This window comes from Cygnus olor, chromosome 3, assembly GCF_009769625.2.
Source record: "Cygnus olor isolate bCygOlo1 chromosome 3, bCygOlo1.pri.v2, whole genome shotgun sequence".
Classification (NCBI taxonomy): domain Eukaryota; kingdom Metazoa; phylum Chordata; class Aves; order Anseriformes; family Anatidae; genus Cygnus; species Cygnus olor.
The window spans coordinates 107,890,834-107,913,841 of NC_049171.1; the positions used below are offsets into that span (position 1 = coordinate 107,890,834).

The 23,008-nt window shown below is 42.7% G+C and overlaps 1 protein-coding gene and 1 long non-coding RNA gene across 3 annotated transcripts in view; one reads left to right on the forward strand and one right to left on the reverse strand.

Annotated features, from left to right (window-relative positions):
- SYNDIG1 (synapse differentiation inducing 1) overlaps positions 1 to 23,008 on the forward strand; it is a 104,317-nt gene that overhangs the window by 60,299 nt on the left and 21,010 nt on the right. Inside the window, exon 4 of one of the 2 annotated variants that reach the window (XM_040553651.1) lies at positions 10,765 to 11,728. The exons of the other annotated variant lie outside the window; for it this stretch is intronic. Coding sequence (XP_040409585.1) covers positions 10,765 to 10,923 — 159 coding nt within the window. The 3' untranslated portion in view covers positions 10,924 to 11,728. Of the gene's footprint in view, positions 1 to 10,764; positions 11,729 to 23,008 lie in introns of those variants that run through there. 2 annotated transcript variants of the gene reach the window in all.
- LOC121068476 lies at positions 1,117 to 2,874 on the reverse strand. Its single transcript, XR_005818905.1, has 3 exons — positions 2,676 to 2,874; positions 1,890 to 1,989; positions 1,117 to 1,591 (listed from the first exon to the last, which is right to left on the reverse strand). It is a non-coding gene; the product is annotated as an uncharacterized LOC121068476 (long non-coding RNA).

Below are 23,008 nucleotides of genomic sequence, written 5' to 3' on the forward strand. Positions count from 1 at the left end.
AGTGGGCCATCAGCAGTTTGCAGGAATTGAATTTATGGCTGGGTGCAATTTAGCTATCTTACAGATTTATCTTGTGCAAGGGAATTCCCTGTGCAGTCAATAACAAGTTAAGGCTAGGCATTTCTTTGCTGGTAAGATATAGATGTAACCACTAGCAAAACTAGCAGGTTGTGTTAATTTTTGTGGCCTTTGTCTGCCTGCCTGTCCATCAGCCTTTACTGAGAGCTTTTCAATCCATTGGCCACTTGTGCCGTAAGGTAAGCAGAGTAGCAGAGCTGACCTGACGGTAAAGAATTTTTTCCTAATGTCCAGTCTGATGACAAGATCCATTCAGTATTGAGATAAGCTGAGGGGAAGGCGAGCAATACTCAGCCCATTCCTCATGCTGGGCGCCAGCCAAGCTGCACGGACACTCGAGCTAGGGGGTGTTCCAGACAAGGTGAGGGGCTGGGATGCATTCAGGGCTTCCAGCTGTGCCAGATGCACTCTTTTAGAAGAGTAGATATTAGTGATATTAGTATCATTAATAGTATCACTAGTATCACTAGATATTAGTATATTAGTGATATTGGTGATATTAGTATCATACCCCGAGTTACTTCAGAGTCACTTTCCTCTGTGGGCTCCTAAACAAAGCTCCTTGTCTCTTTTCAAATACAAAGTCCTTAACAGGAAGGAGCAGGCCTTATTCATACTGTGGACATCAGCTTATTGCAGAGCTGGCTGATACAGAGAGCTCTAGCAGCGTAAACTGATTTGCTTCTTAAAGCAATACAATAAAACCAGCGAATACTCTGTGTAGACATTCTGAAGCCTTTTCAATTTAGTTAGATTTCTTTCTGGTTGATGTTAAAGTAAAAGAACTTAAGCGTCATCAGGATACCTTTCAGGAGCCTGGGTTTGCTGCAGCTTCCACAGCAACATTGGATCAACAGGAATCCTTCCAGTGCCTCCAAAGGACTGTGAACCTGGCCTATTGGCATCGACAGAGAACTTGCAGATTGGTCTCTTTCCTGTCCACATGGAAATTAAAGGCAAACCCTTGATTCTTTGTTCAGATTGAACTCTAAAAGGGGTATATCCCCACTGAAGTTATTCTCCTTGAGAGAGTGCTGCAGGATTACTTGCTCTTAATTACTTGCAGTCTGTCTCCTGTTATACAGCAAATCCATTACAATTTCTGACATACTGTAAGAAGAGATAGTATGTTAAACCACACATAGTCTGTGACTCTCCTTGCCCTCAGGACTTTTTCTGTTTGATTAAATATGCTGAAAACCCAGGAAGAGCTGTCTCCAAGTGCTTTTCAGACAAATGTGCTCCTTGAAGGAAGAGGATTACATTACCTCACATTCACTGTTGGATGCTGCAGAGTCCACAGTGCCTGGTATCTTCTTACTCTGCTAGTTAAGCTATCAAATGACAAAAAGTTTCTCAGAAATAGCTTGGGCTGGGTCTCCTGCCACCACAGTGATCAGAGAGCAGAGGCCGATCAGAGGAATTGCAGACTTTTCAGACTGGTCAGTCAAACAGTACCCCTGCAGCAATCCTTGTAACAATTCCATGTAACCCCATGAACTGGGAAGCCAACCTAGGAAAAAACCAAAAACAAACAAACAACAAAAAAAAAAACACTGTCTCAAGAAAACCAGTCTCTCCCAACAACAGATCAGACAAAGCTACTCTGAATGTCCTCAGCACATGAAATTGGGAGTAGATAAACAACAGTATAACGTAGATACACCTAGAGTAATCGAGGATGATTGTGATACAAAGCTGAAGAAAAATACTGGTATCAACAAACAAGAGTGTTACTTCAAGAGTTCTTAATTTTACCTCAAAAAATCATTAACAAAATTTCCTATTAGATAGGAGATTTTATAACTTACCTAAAATCCAGAGATTTTTTTCAGCTCAAATCAGGGCAGCTGCAGATGAGACAATGAGAGTTCGGAACTGGAGGAAGTCATTCTCTGTACAAACCTCTTCCTGTCAAGAGAAGAAACCATCCCAGAGGCACTTTCAAACCTGCAGAGGCTCTTTCCCTGTTCTTGTCCCCTGTCAGATGTGGCTCAGGGTGCCCAAGGCAGGAGTCCCATGACATCCTTGCCCCACCATCCTTTTCTTGTCTGCTCTCAGGGTGGGATGTGGGGGCAAAATGGCCTGCTCATACACCCCAAGGCACAGCAAACTGAGCCAAAATGAGGAGCCCCAGCTTGGTGCTAGGGATTGGTGGCATCATTCCACATGAGACATACACTCATGGCTTGGTGTCGAGTCATGTGGTCATCCTCATGGACAGAAAAGGTCCCAAAACTGAGATCTGAGATCCACGACTACCCAGGTTGGGACCACACATTGCACTTTGATAAAAGTGGAGTTGGAGGGTCATGGGGCAGAAGGGTTGGATGCAGACAGAGGGAATATACTCTACACCAACCCTATAGAAGAAGATAGTGGTAGAAAGATGTGAATGCAGATCTTTCCAAATTCAGGAGATGGTTGTAAATAGCTTATATATAAGCTATTATATGTAGTATATATGAAGGCTAATAGCCTTCATATAAAGAAACAAACTACCAGTTAAATGGGGGGGGGGGGGGGGGGGGGGGGTAGACAGAGATCATTAGGTTAGAATTGGTCATTAATAATTATTTGATAAACATAAGTAGTACCTGGGTAGCTGCATCCAACCTCCAGGCACAAACCCATGTGAGCTGTGTGGGCACACTTCTGTCAGCATGTGTAAGCTATGCTTCACCACGTCACCTTTCCCAAATTTTCTTCTCCCTTTTCATCACAAAATGGCAAAGTCTGTTTGAGGGCTAGAGAAAAACTGGAGAGGGTGAGATCTTCTTTACCATAAACATCTGAGGTTTCAAATTCCTTTATCTGCCAGGAAAACAAAATTGCCCTCATATTGCAGGCTGAGGTCTCATCCTCTCAAGTGCAATCAAATGAACTGCTGTTGCTGTGGAGCTCATCTAAAAACATCTCTCTGCATTCTGCTCACTCAGGCCTTTTACGCCTGCTGTTCTCATTATTATTCTCTTGTTTTTCCAACTGTCAAAATCTCACTCGGACATTTATAGTTTTATCTGCACTTGAATATACAATCAAACGCCACAGGCAGCACCAGCCGGGGGCTGAATCACGTCCTAGCCTACGTCATATTTTCAAATTCCAACAGAAAACATTGATACTGAAATGATCTAATGGCTCAAACCCAGATGTTATGAAAGTTGATCATGCAGAAGAGGCAGACTCATGCTGCTCTCCATTTACACCCTCTCCTCCCTATTCACACACTGTTTTCCTGAGCCTTTCTTGAGCTTCCAGGAATAAATCTCGTTCCCAGTACATCCCCTTCCATGAAAACAGCATCAGTTAATTTAATGGTAGTAGAAATTCTTTTTCTTGTTCTCACTTGCCCCTTTGTCATTCAGGAGCTTGGTGTGAATTTGTTCAGACTGGAAGTTCCTGTACTGTTACAGGGCAACGAAGGTGATGCTCACCCAAAAAGAATTGCCACTTCAAGGGCTGGCTGGAGTAAGATTTGGTTAAACTGCATATGAATGTGAAGGGCAATATAAGAGGTGACTCCAGACACAAGATGGTTACCTGCCTGCCTTTTGTGACGCACCTGCATTGCACAGAGATATGCTCTGGCCACTGAAAGCACAAATGTGTTTACTAGAATGAGGAATCACTAGAGAAAGAAATCCTCAGAGAATAAGTTTTCATACCAGCTTTTGTTTTGCCACTCGGAGGTGCAGCAGAGCACTTCAGACATATGGAAGAACCTGGAGCAGAGCAGCAGCAGCAGCTGCTTATAGCAGCTTATCCCCTCTCCAGATCTCAAGGAAGTTCTGTTGACGTCCCCGTATCATCTTTTTGGCATTGCTCCCCAACTGCTAGTGGTATCTCAGCACTGCCCCACATGTAACATGGCCCTCATAAGCTATCCCAACTGGATCTCAGCGCTACCAGACAGCAGAGCATGTTATGGCCATGATCTTACACTTTTTAACATTTAAATGCTCAGGGTAGCATTTAGAAGAGGGTTGATCCATCTCTGAAGGAAAGATAACAGTCCCAAGTTATCTAGTCTCTACCTATCAACACTGGAGAATGGACAGAAATCCCCTGAAGATGACCCAAGTAATTTGTTTTAGACACTGCTGTCAAAAGGCTGGATTAGACTGAGCTGGACACCTGCCTTTGAAGAGGAAATGAAACTTCAGCATCACGAGAAATTAAGTTCAGCACTGAGACTTGGAGGTTTGCATATCTGTTTAGGAGTGTCTGCATTTCAGATGACACCTTCTTCCCTCTATTTCCACGGTAAATTCCAGGCAGGGAATGGCCACTTGAGACTTGTGTCCATTTCCTGGGCCAACCTCACAGCAGAACTGATGGAAACCTCCAGAAGAGCCTTTTAGTTTCTACTGGGCTGACGTTTCTGTTATATTGTGGGCATAAAGGAATTTGCAAATGCCTGACAGAGTGCAGGACCATCTGTCATTTATTTTGGATCACCATTTCTGCCTGGGGAGCTGTCTGATGGGACTTGAATAGCCCTTCTGTTGCCAGAGAACTCTCCTTAAGCCTGAAAACTTCCCTGCCACATCCCAACACATATGCCTTGTGTCTGCCAGCCCCATGCTCTTCCTTGCTGAGTGGCACCTCCCTTCTGTCATTCATGGTCCAAAGGAAAATCCTGACCAGCCTTTTCCCAACTGTATCTTGGGGAAAGTCTCTGAGGTCCTTTTCTTGTGCTTAGTGAAAGTAAGCAGTACAAACCCGAAGATGGGAGATATCATTGCCCAGAAATTTGAGATCAGCAGAAGTACAAGATGGACAAGCCAAAAACAGTGGCCAGGGCTTTTGCCTAGAAGAAAGACGGAAGAAGAGATGGGAGCAGGAGCAGTTTCTGTATGAGTTACTCCTCGTGGCATTTTTTTGCACAACACTTGAAGATGTAAGACTTGATCTGGCTAGTGACTGCATGTAACCTGTGCATCCCTGCTCCCTGCTGGCCATTTCTCCCCACAAGGTGGAAAGAGATCCTCCTGCCACCTGACCAAACAGGTCTGGATTCCCTCTTCTCCTGCTGCATGGGGCCATTCCTGCTGTCTAGCCTCAAGGAGTTGAAGCAGGATTAATAATTGTGATCAATGTGTTTCTTGTTTACAGACACAGCATACCACAAGGTATTTTGTGAGTATGATATATGAGTCAGTGTGGGATTCAGCAGAATGTTTTGGCCTTGCATCTGTACAGGTACAGTATTCATCTTCCCTCAGCCCATAAAACATGCAGCCTGGAGACATGATGAATATGTTTTGCTGAAGCTCAAGTGGGAACTCCAGGAAAGTTCCTTGAAAGTGTTTCTAAACAAGACATTAATTTTGTTAGTTAAACAGAGAAAGAAAAACTTTCAGGCCTCCTTAGCCCTTCTACAAACCCCCACTCCCCACCCTGCCCCTTTCCTGAGTTGCTTCCAAAGCCTCTGGGAGGCAGAATTGAGTGAGGGCTGGTTGAGTACCTCAACCTTCATGGCAGCCTATGTCAGTAGCTGACAAGTCGCTGGTCATACCTGCACATCCAGAGGATACAAACCAAAGCAAAACCAAGAGGCGGGGTTCGTCCCAGGATACGAACCCTTTGCAAGGAAGGTATCTCATCTTCTGGCTGTGCAGCGAGGGAACCTGATGCTGATGTGATGAATTTTCCCCCACTCATAATTCATCCTGTGTCTTCCACTCATCCCCTGCTCTGTTTATCAAACCTGTTGGTCCCACTGCTGCCCAAAGACTGTATTAAATTGCTTCATCAATCATCTCGCTGCCAGACATAGTCTTGCTAAGGAAGGGAAGAAGCAAATGGATAGAAATGCCATAAAACTCCACACATTATATAATTCTGATTAAGAAAAGTGCTTACTTCTGCACTCACTTTTAAGCCCATTAGAATAGCTGTTTTGTATTACTTACTAGCTAAATTAAGGTACTTATCTTGAAGATGATTTAGTGAATCAAAGCCTTTGTTACTATGGCATTTAGATCTTCATTCTTGTACCAGTCCTTGCTGCATTACCTTCCAGAGTCAAGTATGATGGGCCAGTTAATAACAGCTAAGTATTCAGCCCAGTAATACTAATAGCTGGAGCTTTATTTTTCAGTAGAAGGAAAAAATGAAAGCAAACATTGCATTATCTGCTTTAGTGAGATCAGAGCTGTGTCTGCCAAAAGCAGCTCACAGAAATCCATTTCCAAACTGGGTATGAATGGCTGGACAAACACTGCCTTTGTACCATTTGACACATCAGCCCAAGGGCCCTCGTGGTCAACATTACCCAATTTCCACCTCTAATGAGCAAAACACTTGGGTGGATGCAGAGATTTCTCATCTTAGGCAAGGTTTCTGAGTAGACCGTGGTGCCTGTGGACACCCAGGGGTGCACGGAGCATGTCCATCACAGGTACTGTGGGCACCCAAGATGGGGCTCTTTAGTGAAAGTGGAAACAGCATCAGCCTAATGCATCCTGCCTTGCACAATCTGCAAACTGGCTGAACTCCTTAAAGGTGTTTTTAACCAAAATTTCATGTTTTTTTTTTTTCTTATTCAATTTAATATTTTTACCCAACACAAATTTTGTTTTGTTTTGTTTTGTTTTTAACTTAGATAAAATGGATTTTTTTTCTGCAGTTTTAACCACAGTGGCATTATGAAAACATTAATCATTTGACCCAAAACTATGTGTCAGAACAGGAGGTTGAATTTGTTTTGGTGCCTGAGGTCCCAGTGCTGTGGCGGACTGCAGATACCAAGAAGGATCTATGATAGGTACCTGTCTGTGGACTTGTACCTTTTGGGGCTTCTGGAGCCTTGAATCTCTACATCTGCTTACCTGTCTGTGGCATTTGATCTAGGTGGCCAGTTCTTCTAAGAAGAGAAACTTTATCTTTTAGTCTGATATACAGACACTATAAAATCACGTAAACAGCCTGACCACTATATTTAGTTGTCTGCGTTTAGATGCCTTAATTTCTCTTTAGGTTTTATGACTATTGGTCTCACCTTCTCTACCAGGCCAAGGAAAAGCTGGTGAGACTGGGTCTGACTGGGCTCTCTGATCTACATGAGGCATTTCTTGTGTTCATTTCCCATGTTGTGTTTGCTAGGGCAGAGTCATCCCTGGAATGGAAACCCCCAAACACAGCGTTATTTCTCTGTGTCATGAATAAAATGGGCTAGGCCATAAGCTGGTGGATAGCTACCAAAATCAAGGGACTTTCTCAAAGTACAGAGAAATATCAAAGATCCCTGTTTAAAAAATAAAAAATAAAAAAAATAAATAAATCAAGTTCAAGAAAAACTGCTTATTAGTTGCCAGATGCTAACCTAATAAAAGTGGTCATAATTGTATTTTGTGTAATAACCATTTTCCAGAACCATCTAGCTTAAACCTGCAGAAAGGCTATAATTTGCATATGGTGACACAGGGGAGTAATGGGATGGTTTTTCTAATTAGAAAATAGCAGCAAAATTTTTCTTTGTCATAAGTAAGCACTTTCAGACTATTTTTACACTAGTGGAGGATGTTTTTTGTGTTGGCGATTCCTCCATTTCAGAGGAAACCTTTTTGAATGGACTAAAAGAAGAACATAAAATTGTCCTTCCAATGTGCCCTTACTAATGTTCTCTACATCCATAATTATAGGTAAATGTATTATATGTTTTGCTAAATCACAAAATACACATTAGTTTAAAAGAAAAAATATATATATAAAACACATCACTTGCAATAGGCAATTTGTTGGAAAGTAAAATTTCTGTGAAAGTGCAGGCCTGTTCCACAAGTAAAATCATGCTATATTGTAATGACAGAAGCTGTAAAATTCAGCAACTCTATGGCAACATACAGTTAATACAAAACATCTGTTTTTGGCTGGGTTGAATATTTTAACAAAAAGCTGTTTTTTCATCATAGGTGCAATTCACAAAGGTCAGGACTGTCCTCAAAGAGCTCACCAAAGGGAAAACAAACAAACAAACAAAAAGAACTGTTATTTGTGAGCAGATTTGTCACTAGTTTGAAGATCCTATCAGGAAAAAAAAAAAAAAAAGGCTATTAGTGCTCAACAAATCAGTCTTCTGAACACCTTTGGGTTGCTCAACACATCATTTTGGGTAGATCCTCAGGTTTTATTGAATCCAATGAAGACATAGTGTCAGGTTTTCAGATTATTTGACATTTTGGCTAATGGCTTCTTTTCCCTTGGAGTTTTGGGCTATTTTTAAGTGAAAAAATGCTGCTGCTTTGAAGCTTTACAAAGTTTCATTTAAAAGAGGTCAGCCCAAAATGTTGTAGAATTTTTCATAATATAACGTGACATTTCAGAAATGTCAAATTGAAATGTTCCAATGATTTCCAACTTTTCCTCCATTTTGGGTGTTGAAACTGTTTAACTCTGTTTATCCAAAGGCACAAACATCTTCAGTGCTGCAAATTTACGTTAAGCCTAATAAATTCTACCTAACTTCAGTTATTAGGAGCCTTTCTGTTCAAAGCTTTTATTAACTATCTGATGAATACCAAGTGCTTGGAGAAAATCTTTGAAGAGAGCTGAATGACCACCTATTCCTGCAGCTTTCTCTGCTTTCATTGCCAAGACTTTCAAGCAACCTTATTAGAAGCGTCCATGACTCCCAAAGCCCCTAGCACTTTTTCCAGAAAGGATTCTGTTTCTGAGTGTCTGGAGATTCCAGGCAAGAAGCTCATAAAATCACTAATAACTCTGGTGAGGAATCTGGCTGGACATCCTTTGCAAAGTGAGCAGGATGCCTTCCCCATCTGAACTATAGGACACAATGCTAAGTGTAAACCTGAGAGTTGTTTATATGTTGCTGTTTGGAAATAGTCATTTTCCTCCTGCCTGCAGCCTGGTCTACCTCTCCTTTAATATGCATTTTTTGACATTGTTTCTGCCTGAAACATTTATTAGGCATTATGCTTAAAAAATTAGGTTGATGAATGAGAAGAGACGGTTCTCCTAATAAAGTCATTGACAAAAAGGCCAGGAGCTTTTTTGTCAGCTTGGAATCTTGTCATTTGTCCGCTGTAAATCGCTCTGAGCAGCAAGATAGTAAAAATGATAGAAAATGGAGCAAAACGTGTCTAGAAAGTTAGATGATACTGAAGCAGAAAGTGTCCCAGCAAAATGAGCATTTGTGGAGAAATACAATTAAAGCATTAAGAATTCCTCACTCATTGTAACAAGGGAACAAAAACTGTCCAGACCTTATGGAGCTCATATGCTTTTAAAAGACCTTTCTTGTAGGTGACGGATCTGTTACTGCCTCCTGGGTGACCCTGCTGCTATCACACCACTGTCTATTGAAAGACACCCTCCTTTCATCATGCTGCAAGATTGAAACCCACTGAAAAGTCATTAGGCGGTCCTGTCAATGAGTAAATCAGTCCTGTCCAGTTCTGGCTTTCCTGCTTTGAGCAGGGATTATGCTTTTGTCTTGGGTCTTGGACTCAAAGGCATCGGGAAGGAGGATGTTAGAAGAACCGATATCTGAATACTTCTGTTACTCCAGGTGTAGCTTTCTGCAGAGGCCATCCTGTTGATGTTAGTGTGACTGTGGGATCATCACAGAAGACAGTCCCAAACCGGGTGCATTTCTGCTTTCTGTGTTTGATATTTCAGCTGTACTAAAAAGCAGTAAATTTGTGAGGTTCATTGTACTCAAGCCTAAATGTCTGGCATGTAACTCCAGCTGATCAGGTTGAATTCAAGGCACCTGCTAGGGTAATCAAACCTACATAGAACATGTGATGCCATTACCAGGGTTTTGGATCAGTCTTGTAAGCTACTGGATACCAGAGCGAGAGACATCAAAGGCACTTTAACACCATCAAAATGGAAACTCCTCCTCCAGATGACTCATCCAGCTGAATGCACCAACCCCAGGAGGGAAGGCCATGGCTCCAACACCAATGACCCCACTTCAGAATTGCACTGAAGCTTGCTCATTGTCACTGTGGTAATCAAGCAGAGCGTCCTGCTTGTGTGCATAAGTGTTCAGCTGAATCAGGTGTCTACCAGCTCTGGTTTCTTAAGTATTTGTATCCTGTACTAAAGCTCAGACCTAAGGCGAATGCAAGGTACCTGGTGGTGGCTGGCCTCTCTGTGGAGGTGACTGTGCACCAGTCATCCCACCTAGTCACTGTGCTCAAAAGTTCTGCACTGGGAAGGAAAAATCTACCCCCCCTTGCCTTTGTCCAGGTAAGAACATTTTGGCTGACTTGGAAGAACATTTGGTTCCAAGTAGCACTTTTAAATGGCTTTTTCCTTGTTACCTTTCCCAGCCAGGTTGGAATCCACCCATCTTTCTGAAACGGGATTCTAGCTGTTTCTGAAGGGGACATAGGATACTCTTGGCTTGCAGCCTATGTGCCCACATTCTCAGGAGGGGCTGAGCCATCTCAGGAATCATTGTGACACATAGTATTAAATCCTACAATGTGTTTAAGCTTAAAGGCATTTAAAAATACTGCTTGAGATGCCTTTGGTTCCATCATCATCCCAATCATACGAGTAATCTAATTCAACTAAAAAAGTATCTGATTTCCAACCAGTTTACTGTCATATCCCCAAGCACGTTTCAGCTAAGAAATGAGCATCTCATCTTCATTTTCAGATGAAACAAATAAATATATTGCATTTTTGTTGTTGTGTATCTTGCAGACAAACAAAGCTGTAGCCAAGGGGGACTTCCACCATGCAAGCTCCAGCTCTCGGCGAGCACTCTTCCTGGCTGTGCTGTCCATCACAATCGGAACTGGCATCTATGTCGGGGTGGCCGTGGCTCTTATTGCCTATCTGTCCAAAAACAATCACTTATGAGCCTCAGGAAAGGGGGAGAACCAGCCACCCAGCACCTGCACTGCAGAACTCCACAGCAGATCAGACTGCATGGTTTTTCAAAAAGATCAAGAGACAAACAAACACCTTCTGTGGGCAGGTACAGGCTAAGATGGGCTTGTGCATTACTGTAGGGTGGGAAGATGGCTGTGATGGGGCTAGTTCCACCGTTTGTGATGCACAAGTCTTGCTTCTCTTCATGAACCCCTGTGGAAGGAACGAAGGAAGGAAGGAAGGAAGGAAGGAAGGAGAAGAAGGAAAAGAAAAGAAAAGAAAAGAAAAGAAAAGAAAAGAAAAGAAAAGAAAAGAAAAGAAAAGAAAAGAAAAGAAAAGAAAAGAAAAGAAAAGAAAAGAAAAGAAAAGAAAAGAAAAGAAAAGAAAAGAAAAAGAAAAGAAAAGAAAAAAAAGAAAAAAGAAAAACTGGGGGAGGTGTGGAGAGGAGTGTTTTGCCTTTGCCTTCTTTGCAATATGGTGTTTACAAGAAGCTGGCAAACAGAGATGTTCTCTGAATACCTTCTTGGTGACCTGAACTTTGCAGCCAGCATGAGCTTGTGCTTAGTTTGCTTGTTAAGCACGGCACTGAGATCTGGAAAAGTATGGACAGTGGCTGGTTCTCTGAAAGAGCAATATAACAACAGGAGGAAGAATGTTTTCTTTCTTTTTTTTTTCCTTCTCTCTCTTTTTTTTTTTAATGCAGAACTCATTTGCCTAAGAGTGAAGCAGAGAATAGTATTTCCTACTCTTCTCGTCTTGGTAGGTTTCCTGGAAGGAAAAAAGAAAATAATAATAAAAAATATTTTTCTTTCCTTTCTTTGTTTTTTTTGGATTAAGATGTGACCCACAGGCCCACTCGATACAGAACAGCTGAGGTTACTGCATGACTTGGCTCCGCAGACTGAGTGTGAGGTCGAAGTAGCATGGGATCCATTGTCAAATGAATTTCTCCATCCAGTCACACCGTGATAACAACATGTTCCTGTGGCATATTGCTCACCGGGGTTGCTCCACCCTACAGTGGAGACATGCATAGCAGCAAATGCAAGAAACCTGGGGAAAAAATGCAAACTGAAATACTAACCATTTTTAAATTACGAAACATGGAAAAGCATGGGAATTAACCAGGGGAAGGAATGCTTCATACATTTCTGAGGTATTCCTCATACACAGAGCATCAAAGGGGATCACTCAGATTACAAGCTGACAGCTCCTCCATGGACACAATATAGCCATGGAGAGAAAAGCATGTCCCTCGATAAGTGATGTAATGGTATATTGTAAGGGAATTGAGCATTATCCTTACTTCACTGACTAGTTTATTTATTTATTATTTTATTCTTTACTCCTTCCCCGCAGTTACCCTTTTTTTTGTTTTCTTACATATGTACCATTTCACCAAGGATTTATGTGTATAGATATATATATGTATCTACATATGCATATGCACATATCTATACAGAAACTGATCAAGACAATAAATATTTTATTATTCACTGCCTCCTGTTTTACCAACACCATTTCTTCACCCAAAGACCTTTTTGCCAATCTCTGTATTTTGTGTCTGTTTTGCTCTGGGATATTTTTTTTCCTTCTGTTTTGGGGTTGACATTATTTTAGTTTTGGTTTGACTTTTGTTTCTTTTTTTAGGGAGGAGGAGAACAAACACATTCAAAACTATTTTTCTGCTGGTTATAAAGTTTATTAAAATACATGGTATACAGCTGCTTTTGCTCTGTGTGACACTTTCTTTGGATGGATGTGAAGTATTAGACTGAGTGAAACTTGCCACAGTACAAGTGTGAGTTCACCTACCTGGAAAAATACCCGTATGGACTATCCCATACTGTATCTGGACCCAAAAGCCTATTGCATTCACTGGCGGTTTTTCTTTGGCGTTGATTTTTTGGGCTTCAAATCAAACTTGGAGAACAGCAACGTTCTTCTATTCATCTTCATCAGTTCTCAGCTGCTAAAGCCCAGTAAATGCAGGGTTTTGGCCAGGTTTTGCTACTAAGGCAAAGTCAATTCTGTGGCTCTTCTTCCCCTTCAACTCTTTTTTTCTAGCAACTGCCATGGAGAGGGCCTTCACTTTGAAGGCAGGCATTAAGGAGTGGGCAAGTTAGCATCTCCATTCTGGATTTTCACCAATAGGCAGTTTCAGGGTTTGGATAGGTGATGGGCAAGGACACAATTTGCAGCCTCCTTACTATTCCAGCAGGATGCACAGGGTTTCCAGCTATGGTCCAAAGCAGTGCATCATGGCTTTAAAAGCCAAGCTGGCATGTGTGTTGCAGTCCTCACCTCACGCACCTGGAGATCAGGTGGCTGGGACCACTGTGGTTCAAAATTGGTCACATTTCAAACTGTTCCTGGTCACAAAGAGTGGGAAGTCTCCTTCTTGGTTGTTTTTAAGGGTATAGTGAAGTGTTGCTGGACCTAGACAACTACAGGGTTATGTACACTAGGCCTGGGCCTATGTCAGACATATTCATGGAGTAACATCTTGTCTGAATGAAAACTCTGGCTGAGGCTAGGAAAGCCCTTATCTAACAAACCAAGACAAGAACTGGAAACACTGATTATGTATTTAACTTAAATGAAGAGGTTTCAATCTGGGCCTCTTCCCATTTGGTTTTCATCTAAAATAAGCATGAATACTTGGGGAGTGTGTGTGGGTGTATGCATGTGTGTGCCAATATGGGACATACCACCTTCAGCTGCGTTCCAACGTGTACTGCCTCAACTGTCTCCTCAGAGCAGCCCTTCCGGGTCTCGCATGCTTCAGTACACGGGCTGGTCTTGTGCATTTAAGTGTGGGTATCTCCCTTTGTCCTGTGCTCTTCAGCTGCCCAGCCAAGGTCTCATACTATTATGAGGAAGAATCATCGAATTGTCTAGGTTGGAATTTCTTCTGTTCAGTCTCCAGCAGGCCATGAGGAGCTGATACAGCATTTCAGCTGCTGTGGTCCCCTTTCCAGACAGGTAATACACAACACTGGCTCCCAAAATGCTGCCTACAGCACCTCACTGCACCTGACAGGAAGCAGCTGTAAATGATCACTCCCTGTTGTGGAGATAGACTTCAGGATCTGTCTCTGCTTTAACTGTGCACCTGAAAGAAATATTCTTGACTGCTTGTGGTGTGTCCTGGCCCAGCAGCCCCAAACCAACACAGCTATGGGACACTGGCAGAGGGGCTTGCTCCTCCTTGCACAGCTGGAGGAGCAGAGTGGGTGACCCTACAAAGACATGGGGTTTCACAAGACATCAGTGCACACACACACACACAAGGAACATCAAACACTTTCAGGTTCGCGTGCATGTGCATATCCTTCGAATTGTGAAAGAGAGGCTCACCCCAATTTTTGTTGTGCTGTGGATATATCTCACCACCTGCAGTAATGCTCCTGGAAGATGTCAGCTATGGAAATAATTTTTTCCAAACATTTTTACTGCCTACCAATACCTCTTTCCCCATCAGCCTGGGAGATGTGTAAAGCTCTGTCATCCTGATGGGCCCAACTAGAAAGAGCTGAGAGTGTGTGAGTGTGTGATTTGGGCTCTTGTAAGACATCTGAGCAAGAACAGCAAGAGCCAAAAGTAAAAGTGATACCTTGGGCTTCCTATGACCTTTTCTGTCTTTGTTGAAAACCTTATGCTGGCAAATCCAGGGAATGTTTTTTGTTTTTTTTTCCACACACCCTTGGGGGGATTTCTAGCCATTTTCAGCAGCAGAAGGGAGGAGGGTCCATGTGCAAATGAAATCAAAAGTCCCTGTTGCTTAAGATGGAAATGCCACTTTGAAGCTGGGCAGCCACAAGAGATCCGTGGCCTTTTATTCACAGACAACAACCTGCATGACACGCTGACTGAAACCACACTGCCAGACTTTGCTTTCTGAATACCAGCTCCAAAACACCATATACCATGGGCTGCCAAGCTCTCTGCTCATTTAAGATCTATTCAAAAGTAAGCTGTTGTATTATATTTTCATCTATCAGCTCTGTGTCAGACCAAGTACCACCTGTCTACACCCAGCCAGAATAAACCTGGCATAAACTTCCTATTGTGTGCTCAGGCTCATTTGGCAGAAACACCAGTATGTGCATCTGCCTTACCCAGATGACCGTATTTTTGAGCAAGGCCACAGTGTACAAACCTATATGGATAGTGAAAACATAACCAGATAAAGCAATATCTTCATAAACTGCTATGGCAGTGACTCCTGCTGTTTAGAGCCTTACCATTACTGGCTATCAAATACTGACAGTAGTTACTGAGCTGAAAAAGCATTCTGCACAAGATCATTATTCATTGTTGTCTGCCTGTTGCTGATTATTATTCTCTGTTTCTAACCCCTCCTTTGGGAAAGAAAGGGTTGTGCAACCAAGGAGGAGAGGCAGGGATCATACATCTGCTGTGAATGATGAATTGGAAGAAGATAGGTGGAAGTACTGACAGGTAAAGATGGACGCTTGAAATTTTCTTGTCTACAGAGGGACACCAAGAAAATTACTCTGGGTGCTTTCCTTTTTCAAAGAAGATTTTTGAAACCGAGTTAAATTACCCGTCATTCAATTCAGCTTGAACTTATCCCTTAAACTTATTTGTTATTCTGAAGCCATTGCTCCTTTTATGCTCTCTCCAGGCTTAAAGGAGACATTATTTCAAACAGACCTCATATTTGGGGTACCTTCCTGCATTTGGACACATGGAGTTCCTTTCTAGTTTATGAAAGAATTCCACCATCCCTGAGAGGAAGGAAAGAAACCCTTCCCCAAACACTACAGTGCCTCGTTGCTTCCCTCCCTTTCTGAGGTGAGACCTTCATCTTATATTGGTTCAATCAGGAGGTGTCAAAGAAATGGCATTGATATCCTTACCGGATGACAGGCTGCAGTGATAGCTAAGATTTACTACAAGGAAAAATATCAACCTGTAAAGTGCAGGGTCTGAAGGCTCCAACTCAATCTTATAATGTAGGATGTCATTGTGGATCAGGCTCAAAAGATTCATGGGGTGTACTGGGGACTCACTGAGAAGGGAGGGAAAAAAAAAAAGTCTTTGTGAAAGTCTTGGAGATCAAGGGAACAGAGAGACTCTCGGCAAATAATATGCCAGGTCAGAGACTAATTACACATTACATCTGCCATCTGATGGAATTTCATAACCCCCTGATACCTCCATTGATTCTCTATGCCTTCATTTGGGAATCTTGCTAGCCTTGAGCATTTTTTATTGTTCTGTCAGTCTGAGATGAATTTCCCCCTTCTTCCACACAACACCCAACATACGGTGAGCTTGCAGGAGCTCCTGACCAAAGCAAGATGAGGGCATATAGACTGCTGGGAGCAGCACTGTACACTGAGGATGAAACAGGCTGGGGGCAGACACGAACCTGCCTGTCTGTGGCAGCGACAACCACCTTCTCTGGGCATGCTGTCATGCACCCATCACAGCTGAGAGGCATGTGTGTGCGGTGACTTTTTAATTCAGTAACTAATTTCAATGTAACTTAGTTTATTAATATAATGATGAAGTACCTACAAACTTCATGAGAAGAACCACTGCAACAGAAGAAATACACCCGATCATTGCCCCATGGGAAAGGGCTGTGAGAAAGCACACTGCATATTAGATGTCAGAGAATCAACACACAGGCTGCTAAAAGCCCCAACCAGTGTCAGAGCTTCTCTCAGCGTGCACAACGGGCCACAGCACACACAGTCTGTAGGACCCAGAGTTTGTTGCACTTACCTGTTAGCAACACAAGACCATGAGGTGAATATTTGCAGAAAGGCAGTACCTAGGACACCTCATTATGTGCCTGGTTTCTTCAGGGCAAGATGCATTCCAGGTAGGTAGTCCTGGGCACCTGACAACTTCAAATTTAGGACAAGAAGAATCAGACAGAGAGGATGACAAGAATAGTGTTAATTCTCTTGTCTAAACCAGCCCAGCCTTTTCAGCATCCTGCTCTGTTTTCTGTAGCAGTTCAGCACAAAGGATGCTCTTTGTTGGCTGTGTAGCTTTGCTCACAGCCTTGCAATTACCAAGACAGGACGGTTCTTCAGGCAGTCTGGTCACTGCAATCCAAGCTCCCACTTCTCTTGTGCAGCACAGAACTTCGTATTTTACTTGAGACAATTTGAGCACCTGGGGTAGCCTGATTGACTCACATTCAGAACTGGGGCTGCTTTTCTGAATTCTGTACTAGAACTGTTTTATCCATTATATTTTAAGAATACCTACAAGTCTTGACATATTTGTTATTTTTTTTCTAATTTGAGACATACTGAAGAGGCAAGACTAATAAAAAATAAGTAAGTGCTCAAATGATCCAATATGTAGGCTAAGTAATATGGATTTTCTTTCAAAAACAAATTCATGAAGCAACAGCTATCACTGTTACTAAAAGTGCTTTGGTTATGAGCAACTTACAGCCATGACAGAATAACAACCTATCCAAGGAAGTGAACCATCCTGGAGACCAGAAAGGACACAGATGCAACAGCTCCACTGACATAAAGGAAGTAGCATGCATGCAAAAATACTGCTGGACAGTCACAGCAAGCAACTGAGTCTCAAGGAGGTTGCAGAGGTCTCTAAAGCGTGGGTATGATTCTACCCACTACAACCTGTTCTCACCTTTCTTTATTATTTCAGTTTGCTAACTGGTTCATTTGACCATCTCTGGAGCCTTGTCTGCGAACTCATACCAGTAACTCTTGAGCAGCTAGTGACTTGAACCACTAAAGAAAGAAAAAACAAAACAGGCAACCTTATTTTTCCTTCTCCCCTCTGAAAAAAGACCTGTCAGTGTACTCTTGGCACACACCAGCAATTAGAGCTGGTCGCATTTTCTAATCATTTTTATGTTTGCTTAGAGCATTCTCCACCAGAAAATGCCATTCAGTCAAAAGGAAAGCTTGGCTGCAGGAAGATGTCATTTTCAAGGACATTTTATAATTGAGAAAATAAAAAACAAAACTCTTGTACAATGGCAGAATATTTCATGCTGACCTTTTTGAAATGTAACACAGACTATTTTATTTTGAAATTGTCTCCAAAAATATTTGATACTGATCAAACTGCAGTCCAGCTGGCAAGAGCACATCTTGAATTTTCTTTAATTGAAACCTTGTTTGACAGACCCAAACTGAAATTGTTAAAAACATTTTGTTTGTTTATTTTTTAAGGGAACTGCCAAAATGCAATACTTTTCTCTGTTTAAAGCCTGAAACAGATGTTCAGATTGTGGTGTTATTTGCCACATAGCAAGTCCCATTTCCAGATCTCCTGTACCTCATTGGTTTGTAGAGAAATTCTTCTTGGCCTCATGAAGGACACTGTACTGAGCCCTCTGCACTGAGCAATCCATCCTTGGAAGGATGTAATCCTCTTGTTCTGCAGCAATGATCATGATGCTGGAGCTGAAGGGTTAGATACTAACAGACAGCTCTGATGCTTTCCTGATGTAGTCAGGCAGAAAGAGGACAGGTAAAACACGTTGCACCAGCACAGAGATGGTTGCATGTCCTAAGCCGTCTATGTCAGATCCTGGGTGTGCTGTGGGGCCCTGTTCAGGTGAGGATCACAGGATGATTTCCTAACACATTGGTTGTGCATTAAATTGTGGAAGGGAAACACAGACAGGAGCACAGGTGCCAATGGGACCAAGCCACATTGTCCAGGCTCAGCCTGCAGCTGGTGGGGAGACAGGCAGGGGTGAGGGGAAAGAAAGAGCAAACGGATGGTCTTTGAGGTCAGTAGAAGATGTGAAGGGGGAATCAGGCTATTTCCACCCCAACACACAATTTCAGGCAGCATTATCTGGCCCCATTCAGCAGCAATGTGAAGGAAGCATTGAGAAGGATTGCTGTGGTATCACTTGGCTTCTGCTACCTGTATCTCAAGGTGTGCTGCGAAAGACCCTTCAGTGCATGCAATGGCAGAGCCTCTTTGCCTGCTATTATATTCCCTGCACAAATTTCCCTTACCCGAATGACTAGCCAGGTTTGAAGGGGAGGAACTAGCCTTACCATTGGGGTCCTGAGGGTGATCTGCATGTCTCTGCTCAGGCGGGTCAGCTGAATTCTTTCGATCAAGTCCTTGTTCTCATCTACTCTTCCCATCATTGCCCAGTCTCACCCCACAGAGGCTGCTCCAGCACATCCAGAGTGAAAACAGAATCTCAGAGAAGGGCTCTCAGAGGGGAAGCTGCAAGCACCAAGACATGCACTGCCTCTGCACAGCTCATGATGCCCAAGCCCCTCGTTCCCATTGAGTCCCAAAATCAATCTTCTCCTGAAGGTTAGACAGAACACCCTCAGCTGATCCAGCTCTGCAAGGTCAACAGACAGCAGCCTTTCCCCTGCCTTCAGGATCTCCCCTGCCGCTGAACTCCAAACACTTGCAACAGTTTGCTAAGTTTTGATATTATTCACAGGCTGGTTCAGCATCCTTAGAGCTGAGATGAAGATCATGCCTGTATCTCTGGGGTCTGTACTGCAACAGTACATTTAACTCCTCTTGGACTCATTCAGGGAAAGAGATTCCTGGCAACAAGCCTCAGCCTAGGAGAGCCTGTCTCTGCTGACTCCTGCAGTAGTTAATGGAGAGAAATCAGGGCCTCCTGAGGGCTATTCAGGGGAAGAGATTAATTCTCTGAATTACTTGCTGGAGGGCTCTGTTTCTCTGCTGGCTAGAGAGGAAGCCTTGAGAGATGCTCTATGTGCTCAGGTTGGGCTCTGTGTGTCTGTAGCACCGTCAAGATACTTCCCATTCATATGACCTGTGCTTTAATCACTCTTGAGCTGCATGTCCAGGAATATTTTCAGACTGCTCTTCCCAACATATTCACGCACCCTCCTATCCCAGCCATTTCTGTAGCTCAAAGTTGCCTTTACAGCACCACAGCTACCTAGATCTTATTGAGAGAGCTTGGTTAGGAACTCATTCCCAAATTCCCATGCCAAGATGCAGCTGGTGTGCTGAGGAGGACAGTAAAAGTGCCATCATCACTTTATCATCAAGGGAGCTGTTAGCAGGGAGGCAGCTAAGGGAGGTCCCTTTGATGGAAGGCATAGCTCTGTGCATGGTGTTGTACAGTCCCCTCATTCACTTCAGCACTGCAGCATGATAAGAAGAAGGATGAGCATTTGGGAGGGACTCAAGGCAGGATGTGACAGGTCAAAGTGGAGTATCTTGTGGGACCTGAGCTGTAGGATGATGAGTGTTGCCTAGAGGGATCTTTTAGGATTGTATTCTTGTTTTCTTTGGCAGAAGGGGTTCTCTTGAAAATGAATTTCCTGTTTTTATCATTTCTTCCTTTATTCATCAGCACAAATTAGCTTTTCTTCATTCTTCCTTGGCTTTCCCCACCACACACACCCTTGGACAGCTTATTCATCTGGAATCTGCCATTTGCTAACTGATCTGATTAGAGTTAATTACTAATTATTTGTATTACTACAACCCTGATGTTATACGCACCATGGGAATGTAATTTAATTACAGCATAATATCAATCAGATGCATAAATTAAAATGTTCACGTTTTAATATGAGCCCATTTTCTGTTTTCAGTTGTCTGAGCTTCCAAGCTTGGAGGAGAACAAAGCTGTTGCTCCAGGCTGCAGCGCAGTGAAGTACAGGCACTGCTCCCAAACCAGGTGGAAGAATGGGGGTCACAGTTCCCAGGTGCGGTTACCTTTAAGAATACCTTCTGGAAAGGTTTTTAACAATAAAATCTGTGGTTGTACACCATGTAGGCTTCACAATTGTGAAGAACCACCTCTTTGTGTTCACTCTGCCCTAGACAATGGCTGGAAGCGTTTTACTGGAAGTAAAAATTCAAGGCTTCTCCTTTATGCCCTCACCTTGCCATTCATCATTCTTCGTATCTCTGTGTTGTCTTTCCTCAGCCATTTTTTTCCTAGCTAAAGAGGTCTAGGCTAGTTATCTTGTTCTTGTGTACAAGCTTGTCTGTAGTTTTATCTCCTTTCCAAGCCATTTCCAGAGAAGGGAGCAGAATTGCGTGAACTACCTAAGATGCTAAGTCACACCATGGACACACACATTGCATAGAAGACTGTGAGCCTTGGGGTAACCCAGCTTGTCCTGGTGTTTTCTTTTTTTTAAATAATAAATAAATAAATAAATAATAAAATTAAAAAAAAAAAAAAGTTTTCACTATGTGTGTGATGTATGTGTGACTTGGAATGTCACAGATGTTGCTCCCTCCACGGAGTGATCTCCATGTAAACAAAGCACATAGTGGACTTGCAAGATGTGATCTGATGGTCTTTGACTGCATCTTATAGCCTCATCTCAGAATGCAGAGGAGGTTTTCTTTCCAGATCTACCCAAATGCAAAATATTAATGTTTCTTTCTCCCCTTCCTTAACTTGACCCATGAGCTTTTTTGTCTTACTTTCTCTCCCTGTCTTGCTGAGGAGAGGGAGAGAGCAAGCTTGTTGGTGGGCACCTCACAGACAGCCAAGGTCAACTCACCATGCCTCCAATCCTCTCCAGCAGCCCAGCAGCATACAAAGGCATAGCCACCTGCATTTGTGCAACCTGCTTTGCTGGACTTGTGGCAAATGTTGTGTCTGCATGCCTGTTCCTGTCTACATCAGCTGTCCTGTTAAACTCCTAGCCACTTCCTTACACAAGTTTTAACATCATGTAGAGTCAAGGGATGTAAGACATTTAACCACCTAGTTTGGAGAGTGTCAGAGAGTATGAAGATGACCCATGTTATAAAAGTTGACCTGATGGCCTGGTCCGTTTTATATTGGTCCAGAAGGAGACTCAATAGCTTCTGTTGCAAATCATGCCAAGCTAATCTAAACTGCCCTTCATCTTTACTAACTCATTACTTTATTTCACAGCTCCCCAGAGAATGAGGCCAGGAACAGGTTTGCCGTTTTGATATGAGTCTAAACACATATCTCTGTTCCCTGCCCGTGCTCATGCATTTGAGATCCCAGAAGCCAGCCTTGCCCTAAGCAAGCTCTCCCTGTACAGTGGTGGTCAATAAAACAAGCTCTTTTCTCTGGGAGTGACCATCTTGACTGAAGAAAATGTCTCCTGGGGGCCATCAGCTAAGCTGTGGGAATGTCTCTGGCACATGCTGTGACAGCTTTTAATCCCCAAGAAACTAGAATTAAGGCAGGTCCCACAGAAATTTTGCAGTTTTGAGTGAAAGAAGGAGGAAGACACCAGTACTCATATCCTGCTGAGAGCCACGTGGAAATTAAATGTGTGGTGAAATTAGGCTACAATACTCATGCCCATGGAGCAGCACACTTGGGTATTAAGGCTTTAACCTTTGCATATACAGCTGGAGGAGTGCCTGCTCTTACCCATGGCTTTCCTACACAGAGCAACCAAAACGGTCAGGAACAAGCTTTCATACAAGGCCATCCTGATGGCAGAAAAAGGATTTGAAGTTAGCTTTTGATGTCAAGTTTCTAGTTTAACTCTTGAAACAGATAAATGACTTGATTAAAGTAGAAGCCAGTAAGAGATTTAATAAAAGATGATGTTTTCAGGAAAAAATGGAAAAAAAAAAAAAAAAAAGGAGCCATTTAGAAAATTACATAAAAATAGAGAGAAAATAATTCTGTTGACATGCCAAAAGAAAGTATTTGTTAATTGTAATTTGGCTAAACACCTGATTTGACCTTTCATGTTAAACATTTACTATTAACCTGAACCAATATTGTGTTCATGGGTGTGGGGAGATCACTTTGTCACTGTATTTCCTGTGTCCCAGCTTTCCTGCAATGCTGACTGCTTAGGATACTGATTGTTCTTTCTGACATTTCTGATTGTACCCCCTTTGTGGGGCTATCCTTAGAAAGGGCACCAAGAGCTGAGAAAGGTCCTGGGAGAGAAAGGAGAAGAATGCTCTTCTCCATAGATTTGCCAGAAACTCTCAAGAACACCCATTTTCCAGACAGTTCGTTCCTCTAAGGGAAGGTGATCATGGATCCAATGCATAAGGCCCTGCAGATCTCTTATCAGAGAACTTTGACCTCCCATCCTCCAGGTGCCACTCCAGA